At 29.5% G+C, this 15,156-nt stretch overlaps 2 protein-coding genes across 2 annotated transcripts; both read right to left on the reverse strand.

The window, feature by feature from the left end:
• Positions 1-539: 539 nt before the first annotated feature.
• On the reverse strand, positions 540-6,572 carry LOC111041350 (ATP-binding cassette sub-family G member 1-like). The gene is made up of 13 exons (XM_022325593.1): positions 6,284-6,572; positions 5,985-6,173; positions 5,563-5,680; positions 5,237-5,426; positions 4,626-4,771; positions 4,296-4,537; positions 4,125-4,217; positions 3,913-4,025; positions 3,686-3,854; positions 2,988-3,088; positions 2,692-2,850; positions 2,438-2,623; positions 540-1,533 (listed from the first exon to the last, which is right to left on the reverse strand). The coding sequence occupies exons 2-13, from the start codon at positions 6,067-6,069 to the stop codon at positions 1,378-1,380; spliced, it is 1,758 nt and encodes a 585-aa protein (XP_022181285.1). The 5' UTR covers positions 6,070-6,173; positions 6,284-6,572; the 3' UTR covers positions 540-1,377.
• A 5,540-nt stretch (positions 6,573-12,112) lies between these two features.
• LOC111041345 (T-complex protein 1 subunit gamma-like) lies at positions 12,113-15,134 on the reverse strand. Its single transcript, XM_022325586.1, has 2 exons — positions 14,893-15,134; positions 12,113-13,748 (listed from the first exon to the last, which is right to left on the reverse strand). Exons 1-2 carry the CDS (start codon positions 14,984-14,986, stop codon positions 12,187-12,189), a joined length of 1,656 nt encoding a protein of 551 aa, XP_022181278.1. The 5' UTR covers positions 14,987-15,134; the 3' UTR covers positions 12,113-12,186.
• Between the last annotated feature and the right edge of the window lie 22 nt (positions 15,135-15,156).

Genomic DNA, 15,156 nt, shown 5'->3' on the forward strand with positions numbered 1-15,156 from the left:
TTTTTCGTACATAATTATTAATTTTATTAAATGCATTTATGATGGAGTCGAGTACAAAAAACTTTTATTATTTATTTTTTTTAACCTAATAATTATCATCTATGTTCTGTTCATAAGCTATGTTTATATAAATCTTTATGTATTTCTAAAAAAATTACGTTTTACGTTTGAAATATAAAAACAATAAACAATAAACGATGTATGAAATAATATAACTACTTATTTAATTTCTGATTTTTTGAATACAATGAGGCGTTTCATTTATTTTTTTTAAGTTAAACTTTTTTCTGTCCTCGCGAATCATGTGAATTTAATTCTAAGTTTAAGACGCGAACACCCGTCAGTGTTCGAACAGGTAGTATACTAGTATACCAAAGTCAGTGTGGGCACATTTAAAAAACCTCTACGTGGTGTACCCGAGGCAACGTTCTCTAAACGAGTGTTTCTTACTGACCAGTAACTGCCACAGAAAATCCATGAGTCATGCCTTAAGTTTTGTATTTTCTGTGAGTAGTAAGTTGAGGAATCAATAAAAATACTTGTGTGAACAATGAACATGATATAATCTATGATGAATAAACATATTACACTAAAATACATTATATAAAGTCATAATAGAGTAACATTTCAAATATTGCTACCATATAATATAATACATAAGTACATATTATTATAATACGAGTGTCGAGTATAACTGAAATAGTTAATAAGTCAGCTATTTTAACATTATTATGGTCGTATCGTTTAAGAAATTTTGGTTCTTGTCTATTCTAAGCTAAATTTATTGTTAGCCATAGCATAAAAAAAAAACAGTTGGAAAATATCAGAGCACTATTTTTTTTTGTCTCTCTGGCTCATGTGCAACATAGACAAACTACATTTTGGCAGAATAATTTTTTTTATGTTTTTGTGTAATCTTACAGTAAAATTACCCATTACAAAATCAATAGAGAACATATTTTTTTGAGGAAATTCTATATTGATTTGTTTAAATATAGTATAAAAGCAATTTAAACATCATTCAAATTTACAAATTTTTATTTATTATTCTGAAAGTCAAATATGAATTCAATAATTATATTATATATCACTGATACATCATACATTTAAAAATATTATCCTCCATAATTTTTTTAATAAATGATTTTACTCTCTAAGGTTCCTCAAAAATTATAAACAACGATTTTAAGTTTCATCAATATAGAGTGTGAATCTCAGAGAGAAAAAAAATATTGCGCTGACATCCTCTTAAGTATACTTATTGATAAATTAAAAGTGATAATAAACAATAAAAAAAAATTAAATAAAAAATGAAAATGAATCATCTTGAATTTTCAGTATCTCGTAATCCATTAGATCTTTTGATTGGCCTTTGGTTCAAGTAGAAGACAACTTATACTTAAGGGCGATAAAAGCACATACTTTCAATACAACATAAATACTAGTGATAAAGCTGACATTTATCCAGTACAAATTCTCACCCATATCAATTGTTTTAAGCATTACTTTTGGTGAACCAAATGGACAAAATATCTAAACAAACATAAAAAAACACTTTATTTTAATAGTTAAACAATATTATAATTTGTCCTGCTCACTTATTTTAATATATTAATTTTTAGTTGTTTTTTACCATCAGATTTATAGAAAATGTACAAATATAAAATAAAAAATGTTCTCAATGTATCTTTAGATGCGGAATTAGGGCGTTCAAATTTCTGTGGGAGTAATTTTTTTATGAACCTATGAAAGTGTTTGGTATTGAATGTTAGAAAGCTATTTATACTTCCCATAATTTGAAGGAAAGAAAAAGAAAAATATAAAATCATATAAGTAGAGAATGAAATAATAATCGCTATTCTTGTATTAACTACCTACTACACCACTTAACGGAAATAGTTCAAACTATTACAACAATATACCATTAATGTAGTATTCTGTCTTTTGTCATTTACTTTGTATGACATAATATGTCATTTGCACAATTTTAAGCTATAATAAATAAAATGTGATTATGCTAGATTTGTAAATTGGTTCAGGCATCAAGCAAAATTTTAAAAACTTTAAGATTATGAACACTATAATTTTTAATATTCTAAACCTAGGCTGTATTGATGTTGCATTTTTGTTAAAATGTTTGATTCACAATAACTTTTATGAAGTATTTAATATTCAAGTATCAAGTTACATTTTTCATAACATTTCTGGGAGATATATAATGAAATTCCATCTAAACTTATTTTGAACAAAAGTTAAACAAAATTTTCTTGTTGATGTATATTTTCTTATATACCTAGAAAATAAGTACCTATTGGTTTATAAATTCTGTAAAAGCATGTTGCATTGTTATGATTAATTTTGTTGATTTTTTTTTTATTAATTAACTACTAATTACAAATCCAATTTTAAAATCCTAAAATATAATTAATTCACTTACAACTGGACAAGGCAATACAGAGCGATCATAACCATAAACTGAATGAAGTACGCCTTGCACAGAATGTTTCATAAATGATACATCATATAGCCATCGATATATTTTAGGGGTATCTGATATTCTTATCATGCCACCTGCATAGGTAGTCCAAAACATTAATATCAATGCTACTATTACAGTATTAATCTAGAACAAAATGTATATTATTTTAGTATTTATGTTTATCAAATATTAGCTTAGGTGTCACAACTTACAACAAAACCTTTACAGAGAGTACTGACAAGCATTCCAATGGCTTGTGACATAAGTCCTGTTACAATAAATATCAACAGAAACATTGAAATCCTAAAGAGTATAAAAGGTTGACCAGATAACAGGTATATTAACGAACAAAACAAAAAGGTACAAAAAATCTGAAAAAAATAAAATATAAGAGCTGTAATAAATACACTTTGTAGTTTACAATATTTGTTTATTTCTGTCAAAGAATCAGAAATAATTAGTTAATTAATTTAAACTTTAAATATTGTTTAATATGTTTAGTTTTTACTTGTACTGGTAGATCCACAATTGTAACAGAAATGTAATAAGAACTTAATGAATACCATCTGTTAAAATATTCTTTTCGCATCACTGACAACTCTAATGGAACTAAAACATTTAACATAAAGCACAAACATGTTCACACATTGCATTATAAATACTAACTTATCATATATACATACAAATATAACATTGTGTATTGTGTAATGTTATTTCTATTAAGATGATGTCATACTCGTATGTGTTGTCTCCGACTTACACACATAACACACAGCAAATTAATGTTCACTAGCTTTAATAGTTAGCTGTTAGTTTTGGTATTGGGATGAATTGACCTATTACCAAACTTTTAGGTAAGAAATTTATTTATGTTTTTTCATTTGTTTTTAACAATATTTTAATTTTTTTTTAAATTAATTGAGTATTTAAAAATATTAATACTTTACACACTCATAACTCACTTAAAAATTAAAATATCATAAAAAACCAACGAGAGAATACAAATAATGTCCTTACCTACAAGTTTCATAATAGGTCAATTCACTCTTATATCAAAACTAACATCACACAATTCAAACTATTGAACAAAATGTTGTCGTATGTGTGTAAGACAGAAACAATACAGCAACTGTAACATACTCTTAATTTATACAGTAATATATGTATAGATATTTAAATATTTAATGTATTTATACAAATACTAACATTTTATAGACATTGTAAAGGCTGCTACGTAAGCCATAAACATTACACAGAAAAATAGTAATACTGCATTGTCACGAACGTGCATGGCACTCTGCCCAAGTCCTATGTAAACAATTCCAAACATGCTCCCCAGCAAGAAGTGGACAAAAAGTCTTACTTTAACTAGAAACTTGAAAACAAAATATATATTTATAAATTTACCTAGTAGTCTATTATAAATCACTAACATGATCTCTAAAAGTAGTTAGTAAAGTTCTGTGTACAAGTATACAAAGCTCAGGAAAACATTTTGAAGAATATTCTCGACTATAAATTACAGGTACAGAGTTAGCACTTTGGTCTGAAATAAATAAACAATGAATTACATTATATTATGTAATTTATAATAAATTTGTTCAATGTTATGGTGTAATAATAATATTGATTTAAAATTGCTTACCAATTATATGCCGATCATTCTTGTTATGTTCTTTAGCTAGCTCAATCATTGTATTAATGGGGATTCCATATTCACCCAAACTCAGTTCAATTACTGAATAAATAATTCAACATATTTAAATACATTCGTGTTTCTACACATATACATTTTTTTAGAGGCATTACCACCAACCATAATCAGCAGGGTTGTGATAAACAGGACATTGAAATCCAAGATCTGAGAAATAATCAATTATTTGTGATGATTTGCCATTATACATGCATTGTCCTGAAGGTGTAAGAACATAAACAGTGTCAAAATGTGTCAAATGAGAAGCCGAAGCTTGATGTATGGTGCATATTATGGTTTTCCCAGAATCAGCCAATTTTCTCATAATCTTAACAACATTATTTGCAGACACGATATCCAGACCTCTGATCAATATAAATAACAATTTTAATATTAAAATAAATCAAAAGGTTATAATTTATGAAAAGCTATGGACAAATACAAGTATATTACGTTGTTGGTTCATCAAAAAACATCACTTTTGGGCTGCGAACTAATTCTAAAGCAATGGTCAATCTTCTACACTCGCCACCGGATAAATTATAAACCAATGAGTCTCGTTTATCATGTAAAAGTAAATTATGAAGTAAACTGTCTATCTGAAAGATCCAAATATTATCAGTATACTTGTTTTTCTAATTTACACACTAGTAACATAATGTATATTGTAAAAAGTAAAAACCTCTCCCCGTAATTCACACATTGTGATTACTGTTATTTAAATGAAGATATTATAAAAATTATAAATAATAACATTATCTGCTTTTCATAAAAATCTTTCTTTAATATTTTATTTTTGGAGTTATTAATAATTATAAATAACTAAGCATTTTTAAATAATTTCCTAGGAATCACAGATATTATTCTTTGAGTTATTAATTATATTTTTATAATCAGTAATGCAATCTCAATTATAATACATAATTTAATCAAAATGAGTGAAATATGGGGAGGTTTTATCGTTACTCTAATATATTCTATGTGAGTAAGAGTGAGAGCATTATTTCAATGATGCAGCCTCATAAAATTGATTGACAAGGTTTCAATAATTTTTGGAAGCTCACTGAGATTCTTTTTTGAACATCCAATGTAGTGATAGAATGTTTAAGTTTCATTGCAATCTCCATAGATTCTTGAACAGTTAAATACAATTGCAAACTATCCTCTTGCATGATGTAGCTTGAAACATTCCTAAATGATAGCAAATCTCGCCGTGCTCCATTTAAAGTTACAGATCCTTGGTAACCACTTGACCTATACAGTTTAAAAATATAAAACAAAAGATTTTTTTGTAAAATAATACATTTTAAAATTATCAATTTTATAGGATTCTTTATTAAACTTGTATAATTATGTGTTAAGTAAATATAGTTGGTAATAACATACTCACATGTAACCAGATAAAATATTCATAAGAGTTGACTTTCCAGATCCAGAACATCCAAGTATTGCTCCTATTTGATTTCTACGGAACAAGCCACTAACATTGTTCAAAACGGTTTTCTTTTCTGAAACAACAGGGTGTGTTGATATCTGATAGCTATAATATGATGATTTAATTTGAACAGAGCCAGTAAAATGATAGAAAATTCTGAAAGGAAAGGGGAGGCCAAAAGACCAATAATTTATAGACTATTTCGAAATAGATTCCCTTTAATAAATCCAAGTGACATCATTTGACAATAGTTAGAGCATCTTAAAGGAAAATTATATTCTGAGTAAATATTTATCAAAAAAACTTTGGCCACACTTGCAGAATAAACAATATTTTCACATAGTATTGTCTATAGTATTTGATATTATGTACCATACCAGGCCTTAAGGTCTTCGTCACCAGAGGGTCCCACACATTGACTGTCAGGATCACGTCTGTGAACTCCACGTCAATACCTTCCATCTCCGGATGAACGGATGATTTAACTATAGCTACCTACCTAGCATATACACCATCGGAAGCGGCAGCTCAAACTGCTCTTAAACTAGCCAAACAGTGGCAGTGGACTAGAAAATACAAAATTGTATTAATTAAGTGCAATTTTTTTGATTCACAAATTATTGTACGTCACGAATAATGCACAGTATTAACTGTTAAGTATACGAACGAAACTTACCCCACCATTATTAACTTATTATGTTATTACGATGGGCATTCGGCCTTGATGGCTTGATGAAAAATTATACAGATATAAATACAGGATACTGGTAGTCATTATTGATTATTATTGTTTAATGTTTATTACAATCCCGTTGACGCGTGATATAAATGACATTATTGTCATCATGTCACGGGCCACGGCCATTATTTTTAAATTTAGTAATGTCATTACAATTTATAATATGTATTAATAATTACTACTATTATTATTTATTATTATAGATATTAGATAGTAGATACCTAAAATTAAATAGACTTGTTGTTGTGTGTTATCGCCTACCAACTTGACCCACATTCCAACAGACTTTGGTGTCGAAGCAGCTGTTCGACGACAAGACCTATTCTGATTTCTGATAACAGCAGGTCACCAACGGCAAATGTCCGTCACAAATCAGTAAATCACAATAATTCACAAATGGATAACGCCGCCTTGTCGGGTTACACCAATCTAATCTTTATTCTGTGGTCGTCAACACAGGAAAAGGAAACAAAACAAAACCTTAAATCATGAACTCGACTTTTCTCATCGCTGACGAAACTATCTAAATTGCTTTAGAAAACAAAAACCAGACTTCGCGAGGATCCTTAAAATCGGCATATTAGACTTAAGGTTTAAGGCCGGCCGAGGGACAATATTAGGTACTATAATGATTAATGTATATTTATGTTGCGTTTTGCGTACTCCGGTACTCGTAATAGTATACAGAAAACCCCCTCTATAGAGGAATCCCTCTATTCGACATTTCGTCGGAATCCTCCTTATAACGGAAAATGTCGATAATCCTGGTTCAAATAATATATGAAATTGAGATCTCTAAGATGGAACCTCTACAAAACGGAAACGGACCAATTTCGTGACCCAACTATCAAAAACACCCTCTGTAAAACGAAAAATACATTTATTATTTCAAGATAAAAAATATTTAATTGTTGAGCTTCAAGATTGTCATTTTGAGAGTAGACGAGTTTTGGTCAGCCGCCGTATGCTTTCTCTCGTGGCCTGCAGTACACTATATAGTATCCAGTGGAGAAACTATGACCCCCTCAACTATTGATGGGGGGGGGGGGGGGGTATTAGTAATGAATAATAAGTATAGCACAGTACCGTAGCCAGAATTTTTTTTCGGAGGAGGGGGCTACAATATTTTAATGCTAGGGCTATAGGCTATAGCCCTATACCGTAAAGGTACTACCGGCTAGCTATAGTAAGTTTGATATTTTGGGTGGGGTCTTAAACCCTAAAGCCCCCCTAGCTACTGCATCGATATATAGCAATAAGCAACTACCTACTGCCCGAATAATATAATACAATTTGAGAGTTTGTCAAATAATATGTTGGTACCTTGTACCTAAGTATATTTTGTACCTTTCAACGATTATTAATTAATTATTGCTCGGTAACAGCAGACAGTGCCATATTTTAATGGATTTCCTGGTGTATTGACCAATTTGAATGAAAAAAAGTACTGCTTACTAAAGCCTAATTTCAATATAATGGAACCTACTGCCTATTTCCAAAGTTGGAACTTGCTTGCTGAAGCGTGAAACCTAAAGAATGTGTGGAGTGGACACGGAGTTGTGTGATGTGTCAGCAGTCTGTCGGTCAGAACTCATCAGTATTTAAAACAGCCAGAACAAAGTATGTGATCTCGAATTTAGACGAACTCAATAAAGTGAGACGATACTGTTTAGTGTTTAGTTTAGAGCACAGTCTTTATTACACTGTGGTCTAGGCTCCAGAGTACAGTATGAAATAATAGACAAATATTATAAAATATAAATTAATAAATAATTATTGACGATAAATTCGAGAATATTAAATTAAAAAACAATTACAAACTGTGAGTATTCAATATTCGATAGTAGATGTATTTATTAAACATTGAAACGTGACCGTCTCGCCGGGAGATACGGGGTGACACCAAATGGCCATTTTTTTTAAGCTCAAATAACAGGGTTTTCAATTTTTCATGATCTCACAGTAGTTGCTAAATGGAAAACAATATGTATCTATGTACTATTTTGTAATAATTGATAAATAATGTTACTCTAATGATCCCAATACCACATTGCTAACCTTGCATAGTTGCATTAAATTGTCCATCTTTCTTTATTGAAAAATCCCGCAACATTTTCTAAAATGTATTATTATTCTAGTACTCACTAAATTATTCCGTAGCAATCATCATAGGTAGTATATAATAGTATAATATATAATAGGCCAATAGGCGTTTAATTAATTGCAACATTTGACATTAGTACATTACTACATTACCTATTATCTACAAATTACAATCGAGCATTCGACTATGGTAAGTTATATTGGGGTCAGTTGTCAGTAACGGTTGAATTACATTTCGGGTTACAATTGACGATAACCTTTGAATGATTTCGAATTTCACTCGAGATGCTTGTGGCAACGATTCACTATTATAATGACCCATCATTATATTAATTGTTATTTAATTACTATTAATAATACCAACTGGCTACTATATATGTTCAGTCGTTCGTTTTCTCATTATAGTTTTTTTTATCGTTAATCACAGTATTTAGTATATTTTGCCTACTATACCTATATTCATCTACCTTTCCACCCAGCTAGTAACTACAATAATATTATAACAATATTATTGCTATTTGAAATCATAGTAAAATGATGTATATCTATAGATATGTGTCGATGAAACAGTCCCTATCGGAAACACTACGTATCTTTTACGAACTGGCTTACTATAATATATTACTTTTTTTATAGTGCACAACGCGGAAACATAAGATAGGTAACGACTGACGAGATTTTACATTTACACGATATCGAGTACACTAATATAATATTAAATTATAAACCTTAATAATATTATATGTATTTAAATTCGACTGTTTTTTTTCTTTTTGATTTCTGGGAGAGGCATGCCCCCCCCCCCTTGAGTCACCACTGCCTACAGTATTGTAGCTGCATAGAAGTTATAGAACACTATAATATGTATTATTATATTCCTCCATGTGGTATAGCCGTATAGGCAATAGTAAAGGTACAATGTGTCGTAATTCGTAGAAATATTATGTCTCCCCACAACTTACTGACAATTGCACTGCAGAAGATATCGAAAACGGTAGGTACGAACTAAGGAACATTAATGTGGCATTGTGGCCTTCATTTGGGCCGAAACGATATAAATTAATTCACGTATCCACCAATAATGTCTTACGCAAAAAGTACTCAACCACCATGATTTATAATTTAGGTATACTATAGAAACACCATTAAATTATTTCAGTGTAACTATATTTTTGCTTATCTTATTTTATTTTATCGTGTTTAAATAGTTTACTTATGTTATGGTTTTATTAAATGTTGAATACTTATATGCACTTGATAGTGATACGAAAAATTATTAAAAAAAAATTCCTAGGTATAGGTCTGTACGTTAGGTTATAAAATCAACGGTACGACGTTTATAAATATTTTGGGGAACTCCTAGAGTAGATTCCTAGCCCGTAGGTCAAAACTTAATATTTGGGATGATTCACTCGCAAGTATGACCATTCAATCTTTTCTTCAATAATGCAAAATTGCAAATTTTTCAAAATCTAATTTTTGGGATTTTTAAATGTAGCCAATTTATTGAGATTTTTGGTTTTATACTTGAGGAGTGTCGTGTGAAGATACCAACTTACGTTTTTTGAAAGATTATACCTCCTCTATATCTATATAGGTATTTTAAATTAATAATAATATTACTTAGAACATTTTGAATTATAATCCAATAGAGTTGTCTTTCAGGTATTTACCTATTTGTACTAAGGATAATAGACAATTATTAGTTTCATACATCAATGAAATCAGATTTGAAAGATATAACGACAATGAACACTATATGGTGATTTGAACATTTTAATAAATAATATTAGGACATTAGGTAATCCCTCAACATTTATAATTTGCATAATTAACGGTCCAAGTATACTAAATACTAGATTCAATAAACCTACCTATAGCATTAGCCTTAGTACCTATAAAAATTTTAATAACTACAAAACTACTCGTTTGAGTTTTGAAGTGGGTACCTACATTAAAATTTTCAAAAAAATTATAAATTTAATAATTTACATTAAAAAAGAGAGGTCTCATTATAGGACACTCCTCTGCAAGTATTACAAACAAATTCAAGAATATGAAAATATGGTTTTACAGTTTATTTGAGTAGGAAGGTATATTTAGTTCCAGAAATCAGAATTTCAATAAATTCATTACCTATTAAAGGAAAAATTGGGGATGAGAATGCTTGGTGATTTACTTTGTATATTTTCATGTTGCAATCATGTACCATATTATTATTATGTCAATATGTCCGTACTTCGTAAGTCGTAACAAAGATTAAAAATAATAGTCAAAGAAAACTATTAGGTATGGGATACGTATAGTCGAATTTGACTTTAAATAATAAGTTTCAATAAATAAATTGTATTAGGTACTGTGGGTTCATAATGTTCAAATTATAAAAATTAATATTAAGATTGTATTTTAGTTTTATACTTGATTTAGAGAATTTATATGATCTAAAAATTACTAAATACTACTAATTATAGGAATGAAAATCAACGATATTTGAAGAAAAAGTTATTAGTGTATTACGCAGAATAAGAAAACTTGATTTGGGAAAGCTGTCCATTGACAACACTCCTAGAGATAAGTAAAATCAAATAGGATTACTCTGTATGTAGGATCTTTTCAATCCTTTTTTTTTTTTTTTGGGGGGGGGGGGGGGTGTAAGAAATTGTTTTAAGTACATTTTCTGTGAGGCTGTTACTGGCTAGTCACTCTAAGACTTAGTACATAACAGCGAACAGATGCAACTGTGTAAGATTGTATAGCTGTTTTAGCAATTATTTTAATTTATAAGTCAAATATTTGACTTGTAAATAGTCAAAAAATGTTGTTTTGCTTTATTTGATTGTTTTAATGAATTTGTATACAGTATGTTCTGGAATAGTTTAAAAAGTTTGTGGAGATTTAATTTGGGGAAGAGGATAGATTTTGAGAGGAAAAATTTACCAAGTATAAATCTGTAATTAAATTTATTAATTGTACTTGTAGTTTGTACACAGCGAAAGATCATGTTTATTACTTTATTATAGTTTTTCACTAGTTGATCAGTTGTGTATACACCAGGGGTGATGTAGGAGTTATATATCTTTTACTTTTTTATGAATAAAAACTTAAAATGTAACACTCGAGTAGTTGTTCATATACATAAAAATGTACATCGGTTTTTATATATCCTTTCTAGTATACCTATCTATGAGCAATATTTGAATTTGTTATAGTAAGACTTACAACTATATCAGGAGTGGCAACCTTTTTCGTGTCTTGTGTCAACATTTAGTAATCAGATTTGTAAAATAATGCATTTGCCAGTAATATATGTTCATAGGAATGAGGTACCTATGAATCATTTTTTGTCTGTGGAGTCCCAAAAAAAGTTGACTGAAATTATTTTAATATTAGTTGTGTATTTGATAAGTTTTAATGAAACACAAGCAGCATGAGCTTCATCCTACAATGTATTATTCTTATAATTCACTGTCGAAAATAAACTCTAATATATTATGCTTGTTATATTTCTTATATTAGAAACTAATAATTACCTAATGATGGGAAAAAAGTTCAGAAATAATACGCAAATAGTAAAAATTATTTTTATTAAATAAAAAAAAAGTTTAATAGCAGAATTTGTTAAGCCTGTCAAAAAACTTGACATCAAAATATTAATAATATTAATAGTGTTTATTTAGATTATATTTTAGGAATTTGTGAGTAATAATTATAATAAAAAACTATAAGTAAATTAAAAATTATTCTTTCATGGACTCTTCAGTAGGTTGAGCAGATGCTTTTGGTTGTCCATCATCACCCCTCTTCTTTGTACCTGACACAATATCATCAATACGCACCAACAATATAGCAGTTTCAATCGCAGTTTTGTATACTTGAGATTTCACAACAATTGGTTCCCAAACCTTGAGGTCTTTCATATCAGCCATTTCACCTGTCTCACCATTTATTCCCCAACTCGCATTACCGCTTACTGCATGTTTTGCTCTTAAAGATGTCATTGTTCTTATTGTGCTGACACCACAGTTTTGCAAAAGTGTACGTGGAATAACTTCCAATGCCTGGGCAACTGCTTTGTATGGCCATTGAGTCACACCGGCAATTTCAGCACTTTTTTTAACTAATGACTGTGATATAGCCATTTCTATAGAGCCACCGCCTGATACTAATTTAGGGTTTAGCATTATATTTTTGGCTACGTGTAAAGCATCTTGTAAATTTCGTTCAACTTCATTCAATATGTCCTTGCTTGGTCCCCTAAGCAAAATAGTGCAAGCCTTTGGATTAACACATTCAGTAATGAAAGTAAAATATTCATCGCCTATCTTTTTAATTTCAAATTGACCAGCACCAGTTCCAACATGGCTCTCCCGTAATTCATCTGTGCGTGTAACAATAGTAGCGTTACAAGCTCTTGCAACACGATTATTGTCAGATTTTCTTAAACGTCTCAACACTGAAATGTTAGCCTTTAACAAGAAATGCTGTGCCAAATCAGAAACTCCCTTTTCTGTACAAACCAGGTCTGGTTTTAGTGCTATAATATCAGAACATATTTGTTGAATATATTCTTCTTCAATCTGCAATAACCGTGTAAAGTCAGTTTCTTTGACAATTTCGACTTCTGTTTGGCTTTCCCCTTTTTTGAATTCCAAAGAACAATCCAAAAGAACTATCCTGGGATTTTTTATAAACCTTCTCATTTTTGGATGTGTGACATCTTTGTTCAACATAATACCATTTAAAACCTGAGAATCTTCAATAGCTCCACCTGGTACTTTTTCAACCTTTGCATACCTCTTGATATCAATTTCAGTACGACCTTCATCTCTAATACTCACTGTCTTAACAGCACTTAAAGCAATACTACATGCCAAATCTGACCAGCGACCAATGAACTTGGTTCCAACGCAGGATTTAATTACTTCAATTAATTTAGGCTCATCATCCAAAGATAATGGCGTACTATATTCCCTATCTAAGAAGTCCAACATGTCTTCTAAAGCTTGTCGATAAGCTCTGATTATAACAGTGGGATGAAGTTTTTGTTCTAAAAATTGTTCTGCAACACCAAGAATTTCACCTGCAAGTACTACTACTGATGTTGTACCGTCCCCAACTTCTTCATCTTGAGTGCGAGCAATCTCAATAAATGATTTAGCAGCAGGATGTTGAACAGTAATTTCTCGTAAAATAGCATTTCCATCATTTGTCATTACAATTCCACCCATTGGGTCCATCAACATTTTAAGCATAGCTCTGGGTCCAATGCATGTACGTACAACATCAGCAATTGCTTTGCCTGAAATAAAAATTGATTTTTTTGATAATTTAATAAAATAACTAAGAACTTTAACTTACTGACACAAGATTAACTAATTATAAAATAGGTGATAGCATGCACATTTGAAATAAATTATGGTTCTTAGGTAGTATTTTTTAATATTAAAAACTAAATTCAATATTAACTAATAATTCAAAGGCTAGGTTAGGGTTTAAACATTCTTGTGAATTAGTCACTCACATTTTTAAACTTGTTAAATATCATAATTGAAATTATAAGCTAACAGTACAAAAGCACCCATTTAAAGAAATATATAAATCTCATGTATTCATAAATTATCAAAATGATGTATATTAAGTACCTATAGGTAATAGCTACCGTCTACCTATTATAATATATTAATTATGAGTTTTGTTATTACATGTGTTTATATTTAAAATACATTTTGGTAGAATGTAAAATGTACCTAATGTAAATGTCCAACATTAGAAAAATGCAAAAATCATATTAGATGCTCCATATATAGCACGTAATATAAGACTTGATATATTATAAAAACATGGGTGATACAGTTATGGAGCATAAATATAACTTTTATATATATATGTTTAACTGATAGGTTGATCTGACAACAATCAATTCTTTTAACAGATTAAAATGTTGTGCATCAGGGCTGTTATATAGCGCAGCTGTTTCCCGTTGCCCTCTCAACAAAGCTATATAGTTAAAATAAATAGTAAAATTTAAGGTTCAAAAACTTTAAATTCACGCTGAAAATATTATAAATATGTTTTTTGTACAATATATAATATGTAGGTAAGTTTAATTTCATTGAATAGTGTTGATAATGTTGGAAGTTTGATACTGACCATATATAAAGTATAAACAGGTCAAAAAATATCATTTATAATATGACATATTCTATGCATTATCTAATAAATATTAAATGTACACACACTTTTTCTTAGGTTCACTACAACTAAGCATATTTTAATGAGTCATTAACTCAGATAATTTTTTTATGTAAATATTTCAATTTCAACAGTCATATTTATAAAATAATTACATGTTAGGTATATTATTATATTATTATATTAAAATAACATGGATTTAATAACATTTGCATGTATCAATATAAAAAGATGACAATGAAATTATTTACCTGCGGCAATGTTCTCCAATTGAACTTTATGTCCAAACTTCCTTTTTGTGTTGGCATTCAACACTAAAATCGGAGCACCACTCTGGGACATCATCTTGGTAATAGTCGAATTAAATTTGTTTGAGCGAAATAAAAAAAAGACTCCAAATTACTGTAAAACTTTTAACTTACAAAACAAAATTCGCTGACAATTAGTGCATGTGCTTCTTATCCTTATCAAAATGTTAGTGGACCCGACCACAAAATATAATTCACAGGCCGGAC

This window comes from Myzus persicae, unplaced genomic scaffold (genome assembly GCF_001856785.1).
Source record: "Myzus persicae strain clone G006 unplaced genomic scaffold, MPER_G0061.0, whole genome shotgun sequence".
Classification (NCBI taxonomy): domain Eukaryota; kingdom Metazoa; phylum Arthropoda; class Insecta; order Hemiptera; family Aphididae; genus Myzus; species Myzus persicae.